At 52.5% G+C, this 25,602-nt stretch overlaps 1 protein-coding gene across 4 annotated transcripts in view; it reads right to left on the bottom strand.

Moving 5' to 3' along the window:
- SLC22A23 (solute carrier family 22 member 23) overlaps nt 1-25,602 on the bottom strand; it is a 147,195-nt gene that overhangs the window by 106,158 nt on the left and 15,435 nt on the right. For 3 of the 4 annotated variants that reach the window (XM_060023713.2, XM_060023714.2, XM_060023715.2), the window contains exons 2-3: nt 5,566-5,669; nt 305-459 (exon numbers count right to left, since the gene is read on the bottom strand). In XM_060023713.2, coding sequence (XP_059879696.1) covers nt 305-459; nt 5,566-5,669 — 259 coding nt within the window. The remainder of the gene's footprint in view (nt 1-304; nt 460-5,565; nt 5,670-25,602) is intronic. The other variant, XR_009521023.2, reaches the window with a different exon arrangement.

The following is a 25,602-nucleotide window of genomic DNA, read 5'->3' on the forward strand; positions in this document are numbered from 1 at the left end:
AGAAGCCCGTCCACGCCCACTGCGGGCCGATCCCCACTTCTCCGGGCCACGATGCAGCCCCCCACGCCCTCCGACGGGCCCTGAGCCTGAGCTCGGGCTGAAGGGAGGGTTAGAGACACAACGTGGGAACGAGTGCTTTCACAGCAGATGAGGCCTGTGGTCCGCACCTCCAGAAGCTGCTGCCTCCACAGCCCGCCCCCCGCCTCCCCGAATCGCAGCGCGCAGACACCCTTCCCGAACCTCGCACGCAGCGGCCACACGTCCCCTCGTTTCTTCAAGACCCGCCGTGAAGGCTCCTACTTACGTAGCGCGTACAGGGTGAGAATCACTCCGGCCAGGCAGAATCCTTCAAAGAACCTGAGCGTGCTGAACATGGTCACATTCACAGACAGCGCCACGGTCAGTCCAAAGACGAGGATGAAGATGACGGAGAAGAGCAGCACGGGCCGCCGGCCGGACCTGCACGCGGACAGGGACACGGTTAGCCGCCACCGCCGGGTGGGGCCGCCGGCCGGACGCCACGGCATCCCTGGGACCGCCGTGCTCGCTGGGTGCCGGGTGAGCACCGCATTGAGTCTGTATCCCTCCTGGACCCACCTGGGGAGGCCCAGGGGTAGAAGGCCCCCGGGGTATATGCACGCACCCGCTGGACTTGTAGATTAGGGAACACAGGTCAACAGTACCGCACAACAGACCAGAGAGACGGGAACCAAGTCCTGTTGGCGAGTCTGTGCCCGAGTGAGTACATGGGGGATAATTCAACACAATCAATGACACCTTCCCCAAACACCAACCTTGACACGCCCAACATTCAAGGTCTTGAGAAGCTGCTGACCTTTGGAAGTGGCTCCAGGGTCAACACAGACCCCAGGCAAGCGGCTTCAAGCCGTTTCTCTGGGCTGTTAACTAGTCTGGCCCGACCTGACCCGTGGCCTGGTGGAGCCCAGGGCCCAGCCGGCTGCCGACTGGTTTCAACTGTATGATGAGAAGGAATGGTTTCAACTGTATGATGAGAAGGAAATTTAAGGGACCACAGGCTAAACTAAGGTAGCCTGACCTGTACACAACGGGTGTGGATCTGAAAGTGAAGCCCCCAGGGGCCCATCCTCTGCACCTCGGGAAACGGCAGCGCGCACCCTGGGCTGGTGGGCCACAGCGCCAGCCGGTTAGAGCTCGGTGACCACTAGGGGGCGATGTGCTTCTAGGCGTGGCCCAGGGTGGGGGGGCTGGGTAGCGGTGGCCCACTGGGATGGGGAGGCCCTTGTTCTCCATCCCTCCCAACCTGCCATGTGTCCCAGGTAGAGCAGAACCCTCCACCACACAGATGAATGTGACACGGCCAGAGTGAACTGGAAGGAAGGCTCACAGAGCAACTGGACTCCATTTGCCAAGGGAACAAAGTCCACGCCTGGTACCCCAAACACCTGGACTTGGGACGAGGCACCTACCTAAGAGCAGAGTGCCCAGAAAGGGCAAATGGAGAGAATGGAGAGTAGATTCGTGGTTGTCTAGGGCTGGGGTGAGAATGGCGGTGACTACAAATGGGCAGGAGATGGCAATGGTGTAGACTCGGCGTGTGGTGTGACTGCATAACCCTGTGAATATACTAAAACTCACTGAATTGGGTACTTAAAATGGGGGAGCTTTATGGTATGTAAATTATCTCTCAATAAAGCTGCTTTTTAAAAAAGCAACACTCAGGAGCGCACGGTCTTGCCCTGTGCAGGGGATGGATGTAATTTCTAGAAACTCTGGGGGCGGGAACTACAGGACACAGTTTCATTCAGAATTCCTTAGGCTTCTGAGCAGCCCCGTCAGTCGCTTTGGTTTAGAGAAAGGACAGCAAGGCTGTGAGCTCAACGCAACGTAAGTCAACCTTCTTATCGAGCTTTTAGCCATTACCTCCCCTGACTTGTGCTGGGGCCACTAAGTCCTCATCAGCAAAGACTCTATAGGTAGTTTGGTCCAAACCCAACCCGTTTACAGAAATAAATTTAAGCATGGCTTAGTTGGTCTCCTAAAATGAAGGAAAACAAAGTCTAACTTACCCATTTTTGTTTACCTCGACTTCCCTTCTCTGTAACACGGGGATAATCGTCCTGCATCACAGTGTGTTGGGATCGCTAACAGGGATGACGGACAGGGCACCCAGCAGCTCATGGGTCCCCTTCCCGCATCCTGCGTCCCTGTCGCCCACCAAATATGGTCTGCCCTGTCCTGACACTTTAGGAAAGATCCTGGATTTTTTTTTTTAACTTGTAGAAATGATTCTAAATCTTTCCCTCCCAAATGGTTGTTAAAATCATTAAGTGAAAATCAGTGTTAGGAACTGTGGGGCCAACATGGTCCTCAGGGTCAGAACCCCGCAGCCCCGAATCCAGGCTCCCTGAGGAAGGATGGAATCTTGAGGAAGACGAGGCTCCGTCAAACGAGGCTTGTGCTTTCTTCAGGAAGGGCCGTCGGGTATAGACACGTGCAAGTGATTTAGAAAGCCCTGGAGTTCACGTGCGCACCGGCTGCCCCAGAGCTGGGGCCCTCCCCCACCGGCTGACTGGTAAAATCGCACCCCCAAATCTGTGATGTGCAGAATAACGGCCTCGGGGGGGCCCCGGTCCTAATCCTCAGACCCTGTGACTGTGTCACCTCTCAAGGCAAAAGGGGCTGTACAGACGGGACAAAGGTGAACGGCCTGAGGTGAGGTGACTGTCCAGGTGGGTCCAATCTAAGGACCCGGAAAGCCTGTCCCGGCTGCAGGGAACCAGAGAGATGACCTTGTGAGAAGGACCTGACCAGCCATCTCGGGCTCGGAAACTAGAAGTGGGCCAGGAGCCAAGGAACGCGAGAAGGTGGAGAAAGCAAGGCAGTGAATTCTCTCCTAGCACCCCCAGGGGGTCCTGCAGCCCTGCGGGCACCCTGGGCTCAGCCTGGCGTGAACTACAGGACCACGAGTCAGGTCAGTCAAGCCACCAAGTGCCTGGTAACCATGACAGCCCCCAGAGAAATACGACAGGGTCTCCACAGGACACAGGTGTCCCGCTCAAACGGAGGACTCGGAGGAGACTTTAACGGAGGGATTATTTACAAAGCGGGGGGCAAGCTGGGAGAGAAGGCTGGGGCTGCCGACAGCAGGGAGTGGGGAGCAAGGACAGTCCAGAGCTCAGAGACGGGGCGCAGGCAGGGGGGGCCCCGAACGATGGCAACTCTACAGAGACCAAGCAGGGGAGGGAAATGCTGCCACCTTGCTGTCCCCTCCCTCACATCTCCAGCCTGTGCTCCCCGCGCCCCCCCACCCCCGGCCTCTGCCCCGCTGGCCAGGCTCAGCCGGGAGCCAGAGGACAAGAGGGCCTGCAGTGCAGCCCATAAAGGCAGCCTCCCGGGACCGGCTGGGCGAGACATGCAGGATGTCCAGCCAAAGACCCGGGGGGGGGGGGGGGGGAACGAGGTCATCGGGCGACAGCCACTGACCGGGCCGGTCCCCCTCTTCCATGTGAACTAACGCGTGACCGTACATACTGTCCGGTCCCAGATAGAACGTGTGTGGAAAACAGTCACTTTTTAAAGTTTTCTTAGACGCTGACTGCGGTCTTAGCTTAACCTAGGACTGGATCAACTTCCCTACACAGCCGTGAAACGGTGCCAAGGGCTGTGAAATCCGGTCTCCCCTCTACATGTGTTTATCTCCTTTGAAGTAAGGCTCTAGCAGGGAGTAAAATGCCAAAAGTAAATCAGGCAAGGGTGGAAAACACCAAACTTTCAAACTGGAACTGAGGCCCACTCACACGTGCAGGGAGCCCCAGCACAAGCTGCTCGCCCTGAGCCCCCAGTGCCCCTCGCCCACCACGGCGACCCTGGCCAAGCGGCCACGGCACCAGACTCTGGCTGCTCGCCAAGGGAGACCCCAGACTCTCCTGTCTTCTGTCCCCAGGCCTGGCGTGTGGTCAGGGAGGCCAAACGGCGTGGATGGGCCAGAAGGAAGAAACCACAAAACCCCGTCTAAGCAATTTAAACCGTCACAGATCTGTTGCTCGAGGTCCATATTTACTTCCCCTATTAAATCTCTCAGGAATCGGGACACTAAAACCTCCGTCAAGTCCGTGTTTTTAGGAAGAAGTGACGTGGTTATATCACCATAGCCTTCCCCACCTATTTCAATGCAGGTTTCTAGGAAACAAAAGTCTTTGTGGTTAAAACATTGGGATTAGAGTATCTTTTAGGTCAGTATAGCTCACTCTGAAGACGTTTAAGCTCAAGGATTTGGTTTAAAAAAAAAAACAAAACCCCAAACCCTCGCCCTTTCCCCGCCTCCACTCCCCAAGAAAAGCCACCACCAAACCCCATGCGAGGGCGGGCTGTGGGTTTCCAGAGATCACTGACAGCGTCTCTGTTGCCGTCTCCAGGGAGTATGTCCTTAAAAAGCACTTCCAAACGATGATTAAGCAAATTCTGAACACTCAGGAAATCACACTTCACATTAATGCAAGGAACTCCCAAAATAGGCGCTAGCCTTGGGGAAGAAAGTTCTAGACCTGAAAGGGGCCTCCCTGGGCTCCCCCGCCGCTCTGTCCCCGCAGGCGCTCTCTGGAGTACCACCAGCCAGCTGTCTACACCCGTGGAGCCAGGCTCTGGGGCCACCACCAGCTTGGTCTCAAATCCCGGCTCTCCGACCTAAAAGCTGAGTGAACCTGGGGATTTTACTTAAACGTCCGTGCTTCCATTTCTCCACCATGAGACGGGGGTAATAAGAGTACCTTCCCAACGGGGTGCCGTGAGGACGGGATATTCTAATCCACGGAGACACTCAGCACAGTGCCCGGCCACGGCAGGCAGCCAGTAAGCGAGGGGTGCTACCACTGTCGCTGTTATTATTACCATGACTACCCCCATCGCCCTCCGAACAACCTGTCACTTCACCCTGAACCACACACCTGGCCCCTAACCCACCCACGTAAAGCGTATTCCTTCTCGCCTCTGGTCACCGCCCCTCTGCCTGCACTGCCCAGCCATTACGCACATGCTGTCCACTTTTCAAGGTCTAGCTCCCTGTGGACCCGCACAGGCATCTGCTGGCCAAGCCAGCTACAAGGACTGTCCCTCTCTAAGATCTGTGGGCATTCAGGGAGCTCATGGGCACGGCCCCACCGCCCAGTTCTCGGGGGTGAAGAGAGTCCGCCGTGTCCTCTCCCCATCTTTTGACGCCTCTCGTATATCCACCCGCTCAGGGCCCAGCCCATAAAGCCTCGAAGCCACGTCCCCAGGCTCTTCCTAACTGCACTCTGACGGTCAGGAGGACGTGGGCTTGCAGGCTGCAAGCCGGTTTTGCTAGATTCTAGCAGCCGGGGAACTGCAATGAATTTAGATTCTCACTTCAAAAGGGTCTGCTCTGTGCACCGGCCAATTCCTTTCATTCTGAATGCTGCAGGTGGCAGCTACAGCCTTCTGCTCTGCCACCAGCACCAGGGCAGAGGAGAGCCTCGGTCACGGTGAGCTCACACCGACCGTGCCCCGCTAGGCAGCAGAGGCTCGCTGCGGCTCCCAGGTTTGTGCGGCGGGCATGTGGGTACTTACCAGTCAGCAATGCATCCAGTTATCAGGTAGCCAAAGATTAATCCAACCAGTAAGGAGAACTTAGCGACATGGACCTTCCAGGCATTATCACACACAAGATCCCACTAGAGAGGGGCAAATAGAAAACAGATCAGAGAGAAACACACACAGAGGCCACTTGTCAATCATAAGGGCAACACATAACTGCGCTCAGGGTCATGACACCCTTTACAGGCTGTGTCACACATACCGCTAAGAGTCTCTTCAATGTTTTTGAAAATCCAACAATGAGAAATATAAATCTGCCCCCAGAAGGCGGGGTAACGTTTCAGCCCGGGACAGAGGATAAAAGGCTGCAGGGCCTCACCCCCCCTGAATCTGCGGATGAGTCTTTCCTCCATCCTGCCAGCGCAGGCCGGGAGTCCCCCATCCCTGGCACAGCGGTCACGCGGCCCTGCAGGTGGAAAGCCCCTGCCAGCTTTTTGCATGGGGTATCACAGTAACACGAGGAAACTGAAAGCAACCTCTGTGTTTCCATCCCAAAAAACTCCCCAAACTTTGTAAGTCGCCTTAAAAATAAAGAGGGTTAGCAGTGAATACTGAAATATCAATTTTAACTAAGCATTCTTACTTTTTTTCCTCATCAATGTCCCTTGTGTTTTCCCATATTACATCCTAAAGCCACTTTCTCTCCACTTGGAGAGAAAGCCAATCGGTGAATACAACATTTAGACTATCTTTACAATTAAGCTTTATTATTTAGAAAAACAAATAAAAATAACCCTCCAATTTTTCCTTCCTCCTTTTGCAGAAGTGAGAGAGAAATGCACGTCTGTTCCCTCGAAGTGACGTGTGTCCAAGTGGAAACACGGCCCTCAACCCACAAGCAACTGACGTCTGGGCCCGAGGGGCAAACAAAAGGGGTCTCGGCTTCAACGGGCTTTGGGACAAGCCGAGCTTCTGCACCAGCCACTGCGAAGGGAGGGGCCAGCCAGCCTGGACAGAGCAGGAAGGCGGCCGCCCGCCACGTCATTCCCTGGACTCCCTGGGACACGTCCAGGGCCGGCACTGCTAGCTGCACGTCATCTCATCATTAACAATTCAGATACAGGTGTTCTTTCCAGGGATGACATCCCCCTACGTCTGCCCAGGGACCGGCAGCATCAGCATCACCTGGGAAGGCGTCAGAAAGGCACATTCTCGGGCCCACGCCAGACCCCGAACGGGAAGTCCTGGAGGAAGCACAGCAAGCAGTTTGACAAGCCGCCCAGGTGACAACGATGCCGCCCTGGCCTGCCATTTCCCTGCTGTTTTGAATACAGTGAATGAGCTTCCCAGGCCTGGGCCAGGGCTCGAACAGTCAACCCCCAAGAGCAGGGTGAGGCCAAAGGCCGCGTGAAGCATGCACAGCAGGGCTGGGCAGCGCTTTGGGCAGCAAATGCCGGGTCAGAAACTAGAGCGCGAGCTAAGGGGGCTTGTGGAGGCCGGCCTGGAAAACCAGCACTCATGGAAGTACCCGTGTGTGTACGTTCTGTCTCCCCAGCCTGGTTTATCACATTCTGAGGCTGTTTCTGAATTGTCTTCTCTCCACTCTGCCCAGCACAGGACTCTGCCCACAAAGCAATTGATTTCCAAGGCTAAGACCTACATCTACCAGCCCATCTGGCTCCTCCGGGCGAGGAGATGCTTACAACACCTATAATGGTTACAATCCCAATCACATCACACCTTCCTGCACCTCAGCCTGGCACGTGCTTGGCAGCAGAAGGACACACCCGGCCCCAGGTTGCTGCCGGGGGGGGGGGGGGGGGGAAGGGGGGGAGGGGGAAGGGGGGGAGGGGGAGGGGGAGGGGGGAGGGGGAAGGGGAGGGGGAGGGGGGAAGGGGGACCAGCTGCTGGCTCTGTGGCCAAGAATCAGTCACTCCCGTCTCCACCCAGACTGCTCACTGATGAGCTTATTTGAGGTTAAGTGGTGCCAAGCAGCACATTCTGCTGGTATTAGGCGCCCAGGAGACAAAAGAGATTTTCATAAAAGCATCTGGCGGGGAGCGGATTGCCAACACTGCTGTGGGTTCAGGCCCCCGAACAATAACTCGCCCTGGCCTTGGGCAGCCATGACCCAATTCAGTTGCTACCTAGTCAGATGTTCAGTGCAATCGCTATCAATTAACAAGGCGGGAGTGGAAAACTGAAACAGCTGAGGGAGACAGAACCACTCCCACGGCCAGGAGGGAAAGGCAGCCTGGTTAGCAGTGTCGCTGGCCCCGCTGTCCTCAGCCTGAGGGGCGGGGTGGGGGGAGGACCCAGGACAAGACAGCCACCTGGCGCCTTAACCCCTCAATCAGGCACTGGAGCAGACAGCATCTCTGAGTCAACAAGAAAACCACTCCAGACCCCAGTGGGCTCCCCAAGATAAAGTCCCTCCTGCTCGGGGTCTGCTGGACATCCCTAAACCCTGGAGGCCCCTTGAGGTCCACTCCGTAAACAAGGTGAGGTAGGGCTGGGAATCCACGGGGACAGCATCCCTTGTCCGATCGCCCCACTTCTGATGAAAATAAAATATGCTCAGATGTCCTACAACCTCCAGAAGAATTTCAGAAGTATGAGGAAGCTCTGAGATCACCTCGCTTTCGAAATCTGTCCCACTATCGATAAGACGCGGCAATCGGTCATTTCACTAAGCAAAGGCTAAGGGACGTTAAGAAACCTAACTTGTGCACAGCCAGGACTCAGTGGCACAGGTTCTGTCTCTGACATCATCACCTGTCACCTCCCTCTTCTCACACCCGTCAATCACCGATGCCAGAGGGCGCTCCTTCCTAGCGTACCTGGCACCCACCCCCCACTCCATCCCTGTTATGGACAACCTGATTTATGGGGACGTGCGAGGAGGCTCGCTCGTCACCCCTTTGGTGTGGGTTCCCGCAGTGTGGGCTGGAAAACACCACTTCCAGGCTCCCTCACTGCTGAGCTCTCCCATGTAACTGAGGTTCTGCCCATCATCTGCACTTAACTTCCAGCGCACAGCCTAGATCTAATTTCCAGGGTAACTTGAATTAGGAAAAGCGTTAAGGCAGGAACAGGTGGGACATTCATTTGGTGGTCACATCAGGCAGGGCTTGGTCTGCAGGTGGCCGAGGTGTGATCCCAGAGCCTGGGTTGGACAGTGACCTCCTGAATCCCCCGCCTCCTAGCTGTGACCCAGTCCCTGGACAGGCCATTCTAGGGAGCTGCTCCAGGCACCCTTCAGGAGGCTCAGCTCTCAGCTGCTTCTGCAATTCGGCAAGCACTGATTTTATGACCAGATCGAAGGAGTGTGCAGGGCAAGAGGACAGGGGGCCTCCCCACTGAACTAACACAGGGGTCTCCATGCATTAATCCCTCAAATCCATTCCCTTCACAACAATGAGAACAGCCCTCTAGTCAAGCACTTTGTCAGCAGGTTTAGCAAGATCGCAAAAGCGGAGACGTCATGGCCCCATTTCATAGTCTGACGCCTGCTTCCCTTGCCGTCGTTCCAGGACCGGGGATGGTCCACTGTGATGCCACGTGATGCTCCACGGTGAGGGAACTGACCCTAGAATGTGATCTCAATCTTAGCTGCACATGTTCTGTTTTTCAAAAAAAAGGCAGTGGTTACAGAAAATCTGGTGGACTGTTTTCCTACCTATATATTTTAAAGATAAGCTAAAAGAAATAAAATTTATACCATTTTCAAGGGAATCATCTAATTGCTTGACTTGCCAGAGGGGAGAAATATTCATCAAGGAAACTAATGAAGTTTCTAAAGAAGATGGAAAATAAGTGGGAGATGAGGAAGATAATCTTATTTTCAGCAATAATGAAGATACTATGATAAAGTCAAATGCAAAACAAGAACGTAAGAAAACTGAAGAAAACAGGTTACTTATCCAATTTTGAAGTGGAGAGACTCCCTAAGGATAAAAACTAAGAGGAAAAAAACTGCTTAAGAAAAAGATGATGGATTTTATAACAGTTTATCTGTTACTCCTTAATTATTATTCATTTTACTTATTATTTAAAACCTCCCTGCATCAAAAATACCATAAACAAGGGCTTCCCTGGCGGCGCAGTGGTTGAGAGTCCACCTGCCGATGCAGGGAACACAGGTTCGTGCCCTGGTACAGGAAGATCCCACATGCCGCGGAGCGGCTGGGCCCGTGAGCCAGGGCCACTGAACCTGCACGTCCGGAGCCTGTGCTCCGCAATGGGAGAGGCCACAGCAGTGAGAGGCCCGTGTACCACAAAGAACAAACTTAAACAAAATTATAAAGAGATAAATTTGTAAAATATATTGGAAGGGGGATCAGAATGGGTCACCCCCAAAACATGCCACGTTGGCCTAAGGATGATTTTGAGCTGGAGCAAATGAGAATCAGCAGATTCAGAAAGAAGCCTTCTCAGAGCGTCCCTATCTGCCTAAAAGCAGAGGCTTCTGAGAAATGAAGGCCAGAAACCCCCTCCCCGGGGAAGTCCTATGGCCGTGAAGACAAAGCTGGCACCCAGATGCGTCTGCAAACAGCCTCACTGACAAATTAGGAGCTGGGCATTAACATGTACACACTACTACATATAAAACAGGTCATCAGCAAGGACCTACTATACAGCACAGGGAACTCAATATTCTGTAACAACCTAAATGGGAGAAGAATTTGAAAAATACGTATAACTGAATCACTTTGCTGTACACCTGAAACTAACACAACATTGTAAATCAGCTGTACTCCAATATAAGATAAAAATTAAAAACAACCTCACTGAAACAACCCTCATCTTCCGTTAGTTCCCCCATATATTTCCTTCCCAAGTTTGCCACCCCTAAAAGCCTCAACCCCTTTTCTTCTGTCTCCTCACTTCTGTACAAACGGACTGTCCTTCTGTTAAGATGTGAGCCCAAGTTCTGACCACCCCTTTGAGTTACTGGTCACCAAGCGCTCCTGTGTGCCCGGCTCCACTTGGCAATGAACCCTGGTTCCCTCTTGCTCAGCTGCCTTCAGTCTAGTTCCCAGGGCCCCAGCCACAGAGCCTAGGAGGGTAGAGGAAAAAGGTTTTCTCCTCCCCTACAACAGCCGAAGGGTTACTATCCTTAGTAAGTATTTCCATAACAATATAGACTGATACTCCTACTAGAAATGGGTAAAGCACCAGGCAAATTAACAAAATATGAAACAAATGGTTAAAAAAAACACCTGGGAAATGCTCAATTCCACTAATTAAAATCAACGCTCAATATTTTATTTTCAAAAAAAAATTTTTTTTAAGTTTCCCAACAATGCAGGAGAAGCCAAGAGGATCAAATCTGTGCTGGGCGTGTGAACGAAGCCCTGCGCTTCTGCGAGGCCGTCTGGCAACGTGCATCCCGTGACGTGAAATCATGAACACTCTTTATCCCAGCAATTCCCTTTCTTGGAAGTTTTTCCCAAGGAGACTATGACTGATGCCCACAGATGTCCTGGTGCAACGATGCTCAGTGTTTGTAACTTGTAAGACATGGGAACCTGCCTGACATCAGCAAGGCTATACAGCATGAAAATGTTTGCTTTTGAAAGCAAATGATTGAGAAAAATGCTCATGACATAACGGGATGAGAAAGGCTCAGAATAAAAAACCATGAATAGAGGAGATATTTGGGTCCACAGGGGAAATTAGAAGATATTCCAAAATATTTAAAGTGACTATCTCTGGAGAGTTGAGTTTTATTTTCGATTTTATACTTTTCTTGACTTTTCCAAACTTCCTACAGTTAATCTATAAGCCTTATAATGAAAGAAAAAAAGTAGAGGTTAAAGTAATATAAACTCCCACCCACAGTGGTAGGTGGAAGTGATAGTAGTTAGGGTGAGACCAAATGACTAAAAAAAAAAAAAGAAAACTTTTCACCTTTTCAGGAATATGCATTTTAACACAATCTAAACACTCAGGCCTAGCGGAAGCTTGTTTGCAAAATGACTAGAAACAAACTACATCTTCGGAGCCTGAAGATTACGGATGATGTTAATGTTCATTGACTAAAGCCAAAAGCATTTTTTAGGAAACTAAGTGAAAAATTTCCGCCAAGTTTCATCTTCTGTGCTGGAGATGCCCATCCAAGGCTGCTCCATCAGAAGCCACGAGGGTCTTACCAGTCACAACGCACGTCTGTTCCAACCCTGAGGAGTCAGTAGAGGTAAACGGAAAAGTTTCTGCTCAGACTGCAAAGGGGATAACACTGCTTAAAACTTCAAAAGCTTAAATAAAACAAAATTCCTGACTGAACTGGAGGAATTTAGAGAAATGCATGGTCAGCATTCTTCCGCAACCTTTTTTTCCCCCTAAAGTGGTATTTCAGCAGACCCTCATGAACCACTGTTGGATACACCGAGGATTTGCCCTGCTCTGTGTTTCTTAACTGGAGACAAGAGAAGTGGCGAGAACACCTCCCCCCCACCCCCGACACACACACACACCCTGGAAGGCTGGCCACATAAGCTGGACCCACGAAGCACATTAGCTACAATCAGCTGCTCAACACTGAGGCAGCCTATGCAGGTCTGTGTTATTCAGTTTTTTTTTTTTAATGGATTTATTTTATTTATTTATTTTTGGCTGCATTGGGTCTTCGTTGCTACGTGCGGGCTTTCTCTAGTTGCAGTGAGCAGGGGCTACTCCTCATTGCGGTGCACGGGCTTTTCATTGTGGTGGCTTCTCTTGTTACAGAGCACAGGCTCTAGGCACCCGGGCTTCAGGAGTTGTGGCTTGCAGGCTCTGGAGCACAGGCTCAGTAGTTGTGGCACGTGGGCTCAGTAGTTGTGGCTCGCAGGCTCTAGAGCGCAGGCTCAGTAGTTGTGGCACACGGGCTTAGTTGCTCTGCGGCATGTGGGATCTTCCTGGACCAGGGCTCGAACGCGTGTCCCCTGCATTGGCAGGCGGATTCTTAACCACTGCACCACCAGGGAAGCCCTGTTTTTGTTCTTTTTAATCCAGTAGTATTCGGATTTTTTTTCCTAAAGATGCTATCAAAATTCAAGAAATACTGCATATTTTGAAAACCCCACATTATTCTCTGCTTTTTGCCTCTAAGTTCATCCTCCAATTTTAGGAGATTCACAGCAGCCAACATAACTGCCAATTAAGGCTGGCACTCTCTCGAGCTTCCTTAAATGACATAATGAACGACCTTGCCAGATACACTGGGAGGTTTTTGGGTTTTCTTTTTAGTTTTGTTTCCCTGTTTTTCATTAATTGCTGCTCAAACGGCTCCTCCACTTTCTTTTTCCCCAACCAACTTGGTGCCAAAAACCCAAACACAGCACGCTGAGGGAAATAGTTGAACCAAAAACCTACTGCGAGCCTGTGGGTGCTCCATGGAGGAGACCAGCAAACCCGCTCTCTCCTCGTGCAAAGGAAACCGGTCCAAGACCACACTGCCAAAGCTGGTGAACTTCAACCTCGCGTAGCCCCGTTTTGGACTAGTGTAGTCATTTTAGACTCACCCTAACGCTTACTCAGTGATCGGTCTTGTTCTGTTTTTCTTCCAGTGACGACTCTTACGCTTGCTGTCCTTTGGCTGTGGTACCACCTTGGTGTGGAGGAAGAGAGATGGATGTGACAATGGCTTCAACCTGTCGCCTTCGGGGGCTTTCCCGGTTCTTACTGAATTTGACCATTTTTAAAGGGCTGGAAGTATAAAACCTCTTTCTTATAGCACAGGGAACTATATTCAATACCTTGTAAAAAACTATCATGGAAAAGAAGAATATAATGATATATACATATATATTATGTATAACTGAATCACTTTGCTGTACACCTGAAACTAACAGAACATTGTAAATCAACTACACTTCAATTTATAAAATAAATAAAAATTTAAGAAGCTAACTTAAAAAGGAAACAGAAAATTAACCACCTAAACAGGCCCTGAGTAGTGGATGTAGGATCATCTCTGCGAGGTAACACGAGGCCCTCAATTTTCCTTTCCTTTTTCTGAAAGGAAACAAGGAACACTGTACAGTTCTAAGCAGAGGCTTACGTTAGCAAACGTCCTTACGAGTGGGCCATGATGCCCACTATGGCCCTGGGGGATGCTGAATCTATGATCCACAGGCAGCAGAGACGGTAAATAAGCAACGACCTTCTATCAACCAAAACCCTGGAGAGTCTTTCCAAATCCTGCAATGCCTAGTTTACTACCTCTAAGAAGGGAAATCGATAGTAAACCCTATACATTAAAGAGGACGATTGCAAAACCAGAAAGAGAGAAAAAACACAAAACCAAAAAACTCCACCGCCCTGAACATTCAACCCCAGGGAACTATTCATGCCTTAAGTGAATTCAACACACCGGCTTCTCACACGTAATTGATATTAAGTAACTGAAAGATTCTTAGCAAGAAATTAAACAGTTGCTACATGTGTTACTAGAAGAGATCTTTTAGTATTGCGCGGGAACAAAACTGGACTGTAACATTGAAACGAGTCCCACTAATTTTGGAAGGGAGCGAAGTGTGGAGACCTTTGGACAGCAGGGTCAGGGAATCCTTGGAACGAGAAGAATGTGATGACCAGGTGATCAATCGAGAAGAACTCAGAGGCAGAAGGAAAATTATCTTTTACCTGCGGAGACAAATGCCTTGTCCCTCCCCACTGCCTGGCAGCTGTGACCCTGACTTCTCTGAGCCCTGAGAAGTGCCTCTGGGCCGAGTCACCCCTCACCTCTCTGCCCTGCCAGGGCCCAGCCACGCCAGGGGACCCCCAGTTCCCCAAAAGCCGCAGGGCCCTTTGCCTGTCCTACAATATCCATGCACACCCCGATTTTCCTGGCTCAATGGATAAAACTCATTTCAACCAAAATTATTTAACATTGTAGATCACCTGCGGGTTGGAGAATGGCAGCCTTTCTGTACTCCTGGCGTTATGCCTTTCGATGGGCATACAGCAGCTTTGTAAGCACACAATTAATTACAAGGGGTAGAAAATTAGAAAGATACAAAGAATACGTTTCCATATACTTAATCAAGTCAATTGAGAAGCTCTCCTCTTCCTAGTACCCCTGTTCTGTACTCCTATGACAACCTGAACTCAGGACTATTTATCAGAACATAACATAATTGCCTGCTGCTTACAAATCTTCCTTTCACCAGCTCAGGGGTTGGCAAACTACAGCCCGCAGGCCCGATGTGGCCCTGCCCCCTGTTCTGCACGTCGAGTTCGATGGGGCCCGTCTCTGCTAGTGCACAAGTGCATGTGCCGAGCACAGGGGTGACAACACAGGACACACGGCCTGCAAAGCGGAAAATGTCTACTATTCAACCCTTCACAGGGAAAGTCTGCCGACCCCGGCACTCGACCGTGAGTCCCTGAAGAAAGGGACCACGTCCTCAGTCTCTAAGCTGATGGCTGGGATGGGGCAGGACAGCACATGGAGCTGCCACTCCGGAAGTGGACGTGCTCTGTGTTTGCTTGTGTTCCCTGTGCCATGCACCTTCTCAACCCTCTTTCTCTCCGTGATTATTTCTTCAAACAGGATTTAAATAATTAATACATAATTACATATTATACAACATTTATACAGGCAATATAGTTTTTAAGTGTTTCCGCCACACTTTTCACCATTAGTAATTTTCCCCAAGGGGAAGAGAATTCTAGTTTCATTATAAAAGCCCACAGAATACAGGGTATGAGACATTTATTTAAAACAATGAATAATTCTCTCTTAATAGAACAAATCGGTTACATAAATTAAGTATCGTCTCAACGTTTGTTAAGCACCTGCCGTGGTCTTGTGCTCTGCTGGCTGCTTTGACTAAGCATCTCATTCAGGGATCGAAACAGCCCTACAACACGGGCTTATGACTAGTGAGTCCACTTTACAGATGAGGAAATTGAGGCAGAGGGGAAGCAACTAGTCCAAAGTCAAAGGGTTTTTCAGTAGAAGATTATCAATCCATGTCTGATTAAAACTCATGTTCTTTCCCCACCCCAATAAACTCAAAGAAACAGCCCTTGTTCATGCAAATATAAACAATTCTGTGGTTTACACTAAATTGTTCTCGGTTGCAGCATTTGTCTTGCCTGGTATTCAGAAGACCTCAGGTACGAGGAAGCAAAGCGTTACTGTGGAAGCAGGACAACCTTTGCTGTTACTTCACTGTTACAATGACTAAACAAAAATGGCTGGTAAAGTCCCTGTGAATAGCAGGTATGTACTCAAAGGCATCTATTAAAAATAATATCCCAGTATCTTATTTTTCATAGAATTTTAGTACCGAACTACTGGGAAAAGTCAAGGTCAACCTCCTAATTTTAGAAATGAGAAGCCTGAAGCCTAGAGAAATGACGTAACTTGCTCAAAATAAAAAAATCTTGGGGACTTCCCTGGCGGTCCAGAGCACCCCTTGTTTCCACTGCAGAGGGCACGGGTTCGATCCCTGGTCCGGGACCTAGGATCTTGCATGCTGCGCAGCGCGGCAAAAAAAAAAACAAAACCCTGGGGCTGCTGGACCCCAGCTCAGGCTGCTGTGGAAGATCTCACTTCCTCACAGGTGGCCCTGATGCAAACCGCCCAAGTCCATCACTGCCGAGCAGGACAGAGATGTGTGGTCCAGCTCCCAACCTCACGGTCATCTGTCGGCACCACGTTCACTCTGGTCCAAAGCCCTTACAACATAAAGAATTTTAAAAAATTATCTCAACATTCTAACTGAGACCAACTCTTGGCCTTCTTGTCCAACAGTCACTTTTTTTTTTTTTTTTAATAATAAATCAGGGCAGTTGAGAAGCTAAACCAGTTTTCTCCCTGTTTCAACATCGGTCTCACCATCTTGAAAGGACGTGAATAACATTAGGCAAAACGGCCTCTTCAAACAAGGATGTTTGCTATGTCTGACTCAAGTTAGAAGCCAGCACACATGTGAATCTAAATGGTCACCTTTTCCACAAAGACAGCTGACACCAGCCAGCTAAAACAAGGTACACAGAACCCTCAGCTGCTGGACTCACAAAAGGTCTAGCAGAACACTAGTTGGGGAATTTTTACCAATTTGGCCTTTTCCTTTGTTGTTATTGGGCTGGGCTATAGCTTACCAGGGTCTCCGCAGAAGAGCGTCATCAGATAAACAAGAGCCTGCAGGAGGCCTGGAATTCAGAGACCAACATGGGGGCTGGGCTGGGCTGGAAGGCGACAGCCGCACTGAGGTGAGAGCAGAGAGTTTCAGCTGATGGACCCAGAGTTTCCATTCTAGTCACGTGACCCGGGTGAGTTACCTCACCCCTTGGGGCCTCAGTTGCTACATCTATGATACAGGAGTCATAAAACTTGCAATATAGGTTTGTTATGAGTCAAAACTAATACAAGGCAGGTGCCCGGTGATTATTACTCATTAATTCTGTCACTTAAGCAGCTCCTTTGGGGCTTATGTCTGTGGGTAACACCTGAAGGAGAGCTAATAAAAACTACTTTCAAAAAGAGTTTTGATAGAGAGTCTGCGTTATTCACCGAGACTGACCCTAACTGATCCAAATGAAGGAGTATTTCCTAGCTGTACATCCTCTCTGCACAGAACAGAAAGTGGGAGAGGCAAGCACAGAAGATGCCCCCATGCCCACAGCAGGGAGGGACTGGACGGGAAGCCGGCACCCTTCCACACGGGGGTCTACACGCCTTTCACGTCCTTCCCCAGAGCTCGGACGCGATGCCCTTCGCTTCGATCTCATCAGCTGCAGACAGGACAACATTAGCCCCACGTCCCAGACGTCCCACAGACAGTCATTAAATATACTGTTTCTGACCCAAAGGAGAAAAAGGAGGTTGGTTCTCAAAAGCTAGCGACACTATCACACCCAAAAGGGTGTTTACGTTTTTTTCCCTTGAACCAACTATTAATCTCCCCAAAGCATTGAGCAGAATTGGCAATGTGACAGCCAAAGGTGACAGTGCAGTTTGTTTCCAGCTGCCCGGGGCTCAGCGGGACAAGGACATGCAGATACAGGCCCGAGAAAGGACCCCTGCCATCCACTCCAGGGGCCTCCGACATCCCAAGGGACAAGTTAACAGAAGACAGACAGCTCTGCAAGATTTTCCTCAAATAAAACTCAAAGTATCCTTAAGCCAAAGCCAGAATCAGCTCCTCGAGGGGCGCCACCCACTGCCGCGAGCCAGTTCTCCTGAGGACAGACCCCAGGGACCCACATCGGGCCGGGCTGGGTGGGACAGGGAAGCGGAGAACAGACTCAGCTGGAAGGGGAAGGAGGGGGCAGAGATCCCTCAGGCCGAAGCGGCTGCCCGTGGCCAGACTGGGCCTCAGGTGGCCTCCCTCACAGGCCCCCCACGGCTGCGTGGATGTTCTCACCCTGCTCACCCGCCAGCCCGGTCAGAACCCCACGGGCTTTAATACTGGGGACGGGCCTGGGACGGTGTCTTCTGCTATGGATGCATTTGGAAGTACAGCATGCAGGCACTTGTGCGGCAGCCCCTTCCGTGAACCTCTGGAAACCAGGCTCTTTCCTGCAACGGTATTAACTGCATCGGGTTCGGGGCTTGGTGGGTGTGGCCCTGCTAATTAAGCCAGGGCAGCTGAATTCCATCCCAGCCTAAGGCATGCTCTGGAAAGGTACGCTTCACAGACTGCCAAGTGACCCTCCATCAACCACTGATTCGAGAGCGGATTTTACAAAGCTTGTCGCAGGCCATCGAGGCCACCCACTGGGCACTCCCCACTCCTTCCCCTCTCTCCAAGGCACACAGGAAGCAGAGAGGAGGGAACGGTTCATAAATGAAACCTTCAGCTGGGCTGTGCTCCCCTTTGGGGCTGCATCTTTAACACGCATTCACTTCTAAGTCAGCAGCTGAGGCATTTTCTGAAGGTGCTTGAAAGGGCACCAACAGGTGTTCGTCTGCAGTAACAATCAGAGGGAAGATGGAGTCTGCCTTGCAGGACTTCTCAGAGCCTTTACTGTTACTGCACACCATGGATCCTGCACAGGGGGCTCTGTGGCTGCACTTCCCAAACTCAGGAGGCCTTGGACATCCCACACACAGACTCTGAAGGGCATATTTTGAACTGCAGAATAAGAGATGTTGCCATGCATATTTTGTTTGCCCTACGACCTAATAGACGATCACAATGCAAATTATAATATGACAATTCTGGGATTCTGAGCCTGGGGTAAGACACTTTGGTTACCCCTGCAACTACATGAGGGGAGGAGAGCTGCTATTCATATGTGTCAAAGGATATTCAAAGTACACAGAGGAATTTGTTTTCTACCTTTGAACAGAGAACATAAGAACAATAACTATGTTTCTCTGTCTTTGGAAGAGATTATAAAGGCTAACTGGTAACAGACTGACAAACATTCAATACTCTTAAGAACTGATATGTAGAAGCTCAATGACAGCAAAAAGCAATCACTGTGTACAATTCACCCTCCTTGAAAGGACATGTACCTGCACTGGACGCTGCTGCCTCTCCTGCAGGAGGACGCTCAGTCAGCCCAAGTCCAGTGGTGCTTATGGACTCTTCAAGACATAGTCTACGTACCCAACAGAAGTGAAAGCAGGGACACAAACAGATATTTGTATGTCCATGTGCAAAGCAGCATTATTCACAATAGCCAAAAAGTTGAAGCAACCCAAGGGTCCATAGACACATGAATGGATACACAAAATGTGGTGTATACACAGAATGGAATATTATTCAGCCCCGAAGAGGAGGGAAATTCTGACACAGGCTACACCATGGATGAGCGTGAGGACATTACACTCAAAGCAACAAGCCCGTCACAAAAGGACAAGTACTGTCCGATTCCACTTATCAGAGGTCGCTGGAGCCGTCGGATTCACAGAGACAGAAAGTAGAAGGGTGGGTGCTGGGGCAGAGGGAGGGGGGATGGGCAGTTAGTGTTCAACGGGGACAGAGTTTCAGTTTGGGACGATGAAAAAGTTCTGGAAACGGATGGTGGTGATGGTTGCTCAACAACGTGAATGTACTTCATGCTAGTGAACTAGACACTTAAAAATGGCTAAAATGGTCAGTTTTATTTCATACACATCTTACCAAAAAAAAAGTGAGATAAAATTGTGTTCCTGTTCTAACAGTGATAAACCCAAGCTGTGACCAGTCAGGGTTCTGTTTAACTTACACACAGAGAATGCCCCCTTGAAGAGCAGGAAGCCCTCGGGCAGCCACTTCCTGCTTGCGATTCTCAGCCTTACGGGTTAGAGCCTCAGGACAAGCTTCTCCGAGGCCCGAGAGAAGGAAGCGTGACAGTCCTCCTGTGTCCCTCACAGTCGCCTGCTCCCTCCCCTGGGCTTCGCTTCCCATGATGCTCAAGCCAGGCTCCCAGTGCTAGGTTCTGTCCTCACGCAAACAGGTTCCTCCCTGTGCATCCCCACCCGCAGCCAGTGCCCTGGTCCAGGCCCATCGGGGACTCGCCTGCGTATTCAGAGGGTGGCACAGGCACGGCTTCCATATTTAATGGCTGTTTACTGGTCACTATTGTGGGCCAGACCCCAGGAAATAACAGTGCAAAGTGCTGTCCTTGCTGTCGAGAGTCTAAGGGTGGAAAACAGGCCATGAGTAAGAAATGAAATACAGCTGAACTTAAGGCGCTGTGAGAGCTCATCAAAGGTCCTGGGGCTCTGTTTAGTTAGGACTCTCCCTCTTGGCCGGGCAGGAGGTAAGGAGATGAGTGGAGAAAGCGGGGCAGGGGCAGACCCGGAGGCCCTGCACCCGTTACAGAGGGGAACGCATCAAAACCAACCTTTAAATGGAGTTCAAATGTCAACTGAAATCAAACCTCATGTTGGCTCTTCCTTGATGCTGCTCTTGTTAGAAACACCCTGATCCAGCCTGGCAGCCTTTCAGAGGAAGGGGACCAAATCCCCGAGCCCGCTGTTCAGGGGACGGGGGAGGAGAGAAAGGGAGAGAGCGACCGGGGGTGCGGCGCGGACCAAGCAGGCTCCAGCCTTTCTACAGACGCACCGATGGGTGGGCACGAGGGTGCAGGCCGCACATCTGCCACCGATGAACAGGCCGCAGGATACGGATGAGCCCCAAGCAGAAGCATTAGCTCTGTCATCACATGTACCTTGGTGTGAGCTGCCTTACCTCTTAGCCGAGACCAGCTGCCCGGACGTTTTAAGGTGAGAAGGCAGGGTCCCCACGCCCGGCCGCGGCTCAGGTGGCTGCCACGTGCCATGAAGGCTCATTTGCCAGGGCTGATCGTAACTTTGTCCTGAGACCTTCCAGACGTCTTGTTTTAAACATGCTGAGTTAACGGCTGGGAAACTGCGGCGATGTGCGCGATGCGTCAGAGCAGTTACCCTCCCAGCCCCGATGGGGGCTCCTCGAGCAAAGGGCTCGGGTGAAGCACGGGTCTCGCCCTGCGGAGATGGAGGCTGCGTGGGGGTCGTTTCCTTTCATCTCTGCAAAGCCTACGCATTAAGCGGCATCTCCACCTCGGAAATTAGGGTCCAGAAGGCCAAGTAACTCCAGGAGCCGGAGGTCTGAGTGGAAAAGTGGTGAAGAGCCCAGCACGGAGACCCAGGTCTCCTGCCCGAGCCTAGGGGCTTCCCCCCGCCCTGCTGCACTCAGCACAGCCTCCGAGCACGGGACCGCGTCACTGCTGGACCAGCCCCGGTTCTCACAACCACGCGGTGCTTGTGGTCAAGTCGAGACTGTGAAAAAGCCAGGTGTAAAATCATTTTTCACAAGGTCTTTTTTTTTTTTTCCAAATCATGGGGCTGCGTTTACAAAACCTAAAGGAACCGAGCTTCCTGGCTACTGTGCTCAAGTGCCGTTCAGAACACCACCCACCCAGGCCCAAGAAAGCCGCCTCTCGCTTTCCCCTTCGGCTCAGTAACTTCAACAGCCAGCAGGATAAACGCATTCTCTCTGCTGAACACGGCGGGGCCTGCAGTCCCTAAACTGCTGTCTCAACACAAGTGCATCAGTGGTGGCTGCACCTGCTTCAACACGAGCACAGTTCACCTTGGACGACGCGCAGGCACGGACGCAAACACTCTGCCCGACGAAATGCCCAGCGGCACGCAAACACGGACAAACGTGAAAACCCTGGGGAAAACGCCATGTTTTGGGAGGTTCAAAAATGGTGGGAACCGTCTGCCCGCACTTCGTTGCTTCCTTTGAGGTCTGTAGGTGGAGGGAAGAGGTTGGGAGCGATGATTCCCTTCCCACGCCCCAGCCCTGCTGGGAAACACTCCCCTAGCCCCCTCCTTCCCCTGGGCAGGTCCATAAAGAGAATTCCCCTTGCCCTTTCCTACAAATGTGCCTACACACGGGGCCGCTGCTCTGTTCAGCCGTGGCTGGGAGATGGCGGACGCACCATCTGTTTCGTTTGGCGTCTTGCTCCCAAGCTCCTTTAACCCCAGAGCCGTCAGCCCTCACCAGGCTTACCCAGGTCTTCCTGAGCCAGGAGGCATGCGGGGCTCCCGGCTGGGGTCCCACACGTGGCAGGAGGTCCTGCTGTTCCAAGCCCCCTGGAGCTGCGGTGGAAAACCACAGCACTCCTGGTACCCGCGCTACGGTCATGGCCGCGGCCTGTCCAGGTGTAGCTCCCTCTGCCCACGTGCATCCCCGCCCACACGCATCCCCGCCCACGTGCATCCCCGCCCACACGCATCCCCGCCCCCAGCCCCAGTCCTCGGGCCTCCTCATCACCCTTGGGCCCTGGAAACTGCATCTGGATTCCTGCGGCTTGGAGGCCACAGCTGCTCCCCCACAGGCACCCCGCGCTCCTGCTTCCGACCCCCAGGAAGAGAAGGGAAAGAGGGAAACCTACCCAGATTATAAGTCAGTCAAGACCTCCCACTAGCTGCTCCGATTCTGTCAACTTGGACGTCTCAGAACTGCAAGGTAATGAGTAGGCAGGGCTTGCGAAGTTCTGAATTTCACTGTCATGGCAATCGACGTGTATCGGCCACTAACAGGAAACACCCCAAAAAGTCCACTGGCAGGTGAGGGGAGAACCCGAACGCGGTGACGCGAGCGGTGGAGGGCGGACCAGGAGCAACGACTGACGGAGGTGGGAACGTGGGCGGAGCTCACGCGTGCGCAGGGTGCGAGCGGCAGACGCGCAGGCCTCGTCCTGCACGTGTCCACGTCTGCCACGTTCTGCACCAGGCGGCACCCAGCTGTGCTGAGGGAAAGTAACACGCTGGCTGCTGGCGGGGGCGGGAGGCGATGGGAGGCGCGCAGGGGGCAGTTCTCCACGGCGGGGGAACGCACTGCGGCTTAATTTAGGTGGTGGTTAAGGGGCAGATAAATGGGTCCAAACCCACTGAACTATACACTTAAAATCTGCCCGTTTTACTGTTAATTGTATCTCCGTCTAAAAAAATCTGGGAAATTGTTTTAAACGGGTCCCCAAAGATGAGGAAGCAGCAGCCAGAGCTGACGGGGCTTCCGCGTCCTCCCCGCTCCGGCAGCTCTCTGGTGACAGGCGGCGAAGGGGAAGGAGACGCAGGGGGTGCGGCAGAGCCCAGAGCGCTGGATGACCCTCCAGGAGGGAAAGCGTTTGTTTGTACTTTCCCTTCTGCTCAAGGAGACGATCTCCAGGCCAAGAGCTCAGGGCAGAGAGTGAGCGACTCGCACAGGTGCTGTTTATTCCAGGGCCCCTTCCCCTCCGTCCCTCCCCCTTCTCCCTCGCCGTGAAAGCGCCACAGGCACTCCTGCCACCATCTGCAGCCACCTGTTACCTGCCCCCTGTCACCACCTGGATTCCAACCACTGCAACCACCTGCTTGCAGATCCATCACTCTACAACAGACCAAATGGGCTGGAAAAGCACTCTTCTTGCAAAACTGACGTGAAGGACGGAATCACCCGTGTTGCAGGGATAAGAAGCTCTGCTCTGTCTTCCTGAAAGGACCCCACTGTGGGCTGTCCCCCCAGTAAGAGCTGGCGAGGTGACTCCTCAGCCCGGCGGCTCAGGACGTGACTGTGGGAGGAAGGGTCCTCACGGAGCAGAGGAAGCTAAATGACGTCATCAGGGTGGGTCCGCATCCAGCATGACTGGTGTCCTTAGAAAACGGGCAAACGTCGAAGCAGAGACACAGGTAGAGGGACGATGACGTGAAGACACGTGGGGAGGCCAGGTGGAGATGCAGGACTGGACGGGTGCATCCCAGCCCAGGACGCCAGGGACCGAGGCCGCTCCAGAGGCCTGGACGGACCCTCCCTCAGGGCCCCCGCGGGGAGCCAAGCCTGCTGCCGCCCTGGACTTTCTGTCGGACTTTCTGAGGCTCCGTGCCCGCCCCCTCCTGTCACCTGATACGCGAGTGAGTCTGGTCTGCCCCTTGCGCACCCCGTGTGCCCGGGCACCATCACCCACAGCACAGACGCTGGTGGCACCCCGGACCTCCTCTCTGCGGGCACACGGTCTGTCTTCTGGAAACGGGTGGGGGGGGAGCGGAGGGGGGCTGGTGTTATGGAGGGAGCACAGGTGGTGGAGCGGGACTGACGTGTTTGGGATGCCAGCTTCGTCGATTAGGAACGCCGCGTCCCTGGCCAAGCCCCTTGGCCTCTAAGCCTTGGGTCCCTCACCTATCAGATGCTGATAACAGGAGGGAGAAGTGAGTGGCCCGCCAGAGTGGCCAGCCCACGGCTGGGACATGTTGCCACGACCTGGCTCACAAACCTCCCACCCTCTGCTCACCTGCCAGAGACAGTCCGGGGTCCTCTGCACACAGCCCCTCTTCTCCCCGATCCCACTCCTCTTGAACCCAGTTTTGTCTACGTGCCCGCCCCACGTGACTCGGGGAAGGGGCGTCCCTGGTGCGCACAGGGCACCCCCGGTGGGTGCTGTTGGTCCCGGGCAGGTATGCGACCTGAGGGATGCAGGTGAGAGAGAAGGACCCACGCTCCAGGCTGCAAGGAGACGCTGTCCTTCCCTCTTTCCCAGGCCAGGAGGGGGCTGGAGCCTCAGAGAGCCACCGTCAGGGTGGCTTCGCCTTGCCAACACGAGGACCTCAGCGCTTGGCCACGGGCTGGATCGTGTCCCCTCCAAAGCCATCTGTTGAAGCCCTGACCTCCGGCACCTCAGATGTGGCTGCATTTGGACACAAGGCTTTCAAGAGGTGATTAGGTTAAAACGGGTGGTTAGCATGGGACACAACCCAACACGACTGGTGTCTTTAGAAGAGGAGGAGATCAGGACACAGACACACACAGAGATGACCCTGTGAGGACACAGGCAGGAGGCGGCATCTACAAGCCGAGAGAGGCCTCGGGAGAACCAGCCCTGCCAACACCTTGACCTTGGACCTGCAGCCTCCAGACCGTAACGAACAAGTCCTGCTGTTTCAGCCAGTCTGTGGTGCTCTGTTACGGCGGCCCAAGTAGTATTAGCCTCTCACTACACAGCGTCAGGATGAACCACCACTGACGAAGGCCAGGAAAAGACGCAGAAAAGACTGTGGACTGGGGCCCGGCCCATCCCTGACTTCCGGAAATGTCTTAAGTTTCCCTGCGTATTTCAGAACTCAGTGTGATCTGAGGTTTTCTGCTGTCTGCAGCGGACAGCATCTCTACTGATGCCCAGGGTTTCAAACCATCACAGCTCTGTGCCTTATCTCCTCCTGGTTTAAACAAGAGCTCCTTCCCACTTCCTGCCACCCAGGACTGACCCCCGACACACACACTCCACCCCTCCCCACTGCCACCCCCTGCTCAGGCTCCCCCCCTGCCCAGCTGCCCTCCTTCTCCCCGGTCTCCCGGGACCACCCGATCCTCAGGGCATGCCTCACAGGCTCTCAACACGGCACTCTGCAAACAGAGCGGCCCAGCAAACATCTGAATGACATACCCTCTGGACTTTCCTCCTGTGGTCTCCTCCCCACGTGAATGGGAACCAGATGAGATGAGGCCACCACCTCTGCTCTACGCACAGATTCCATCAGACTGTGGATCATGGCCTCCCCCTCGACGGGGGAAATTGCCTTTTGGAGACAGAAAAACCTACTCTCGGTGTCATAAACTGAGCCTTTAATTTCTGGTCACCCCTGCCTGCTCAGGTCATCTCAGTTTCCCCCAAACT

Source organism: Delphinus delphis, chromosome 10 (assembly GCF_949987515.2).
Source record: "Delphinus delphis chromosome 10, mDelDel1.2, whole genome shotgun sequence".
Classification (NCBI taxonomy): Eukaryota; Metazoa; Chordata; class Mammalia; order Artiodactyla; family Delphinidae; genus Delphinus; species Delphinus delphis.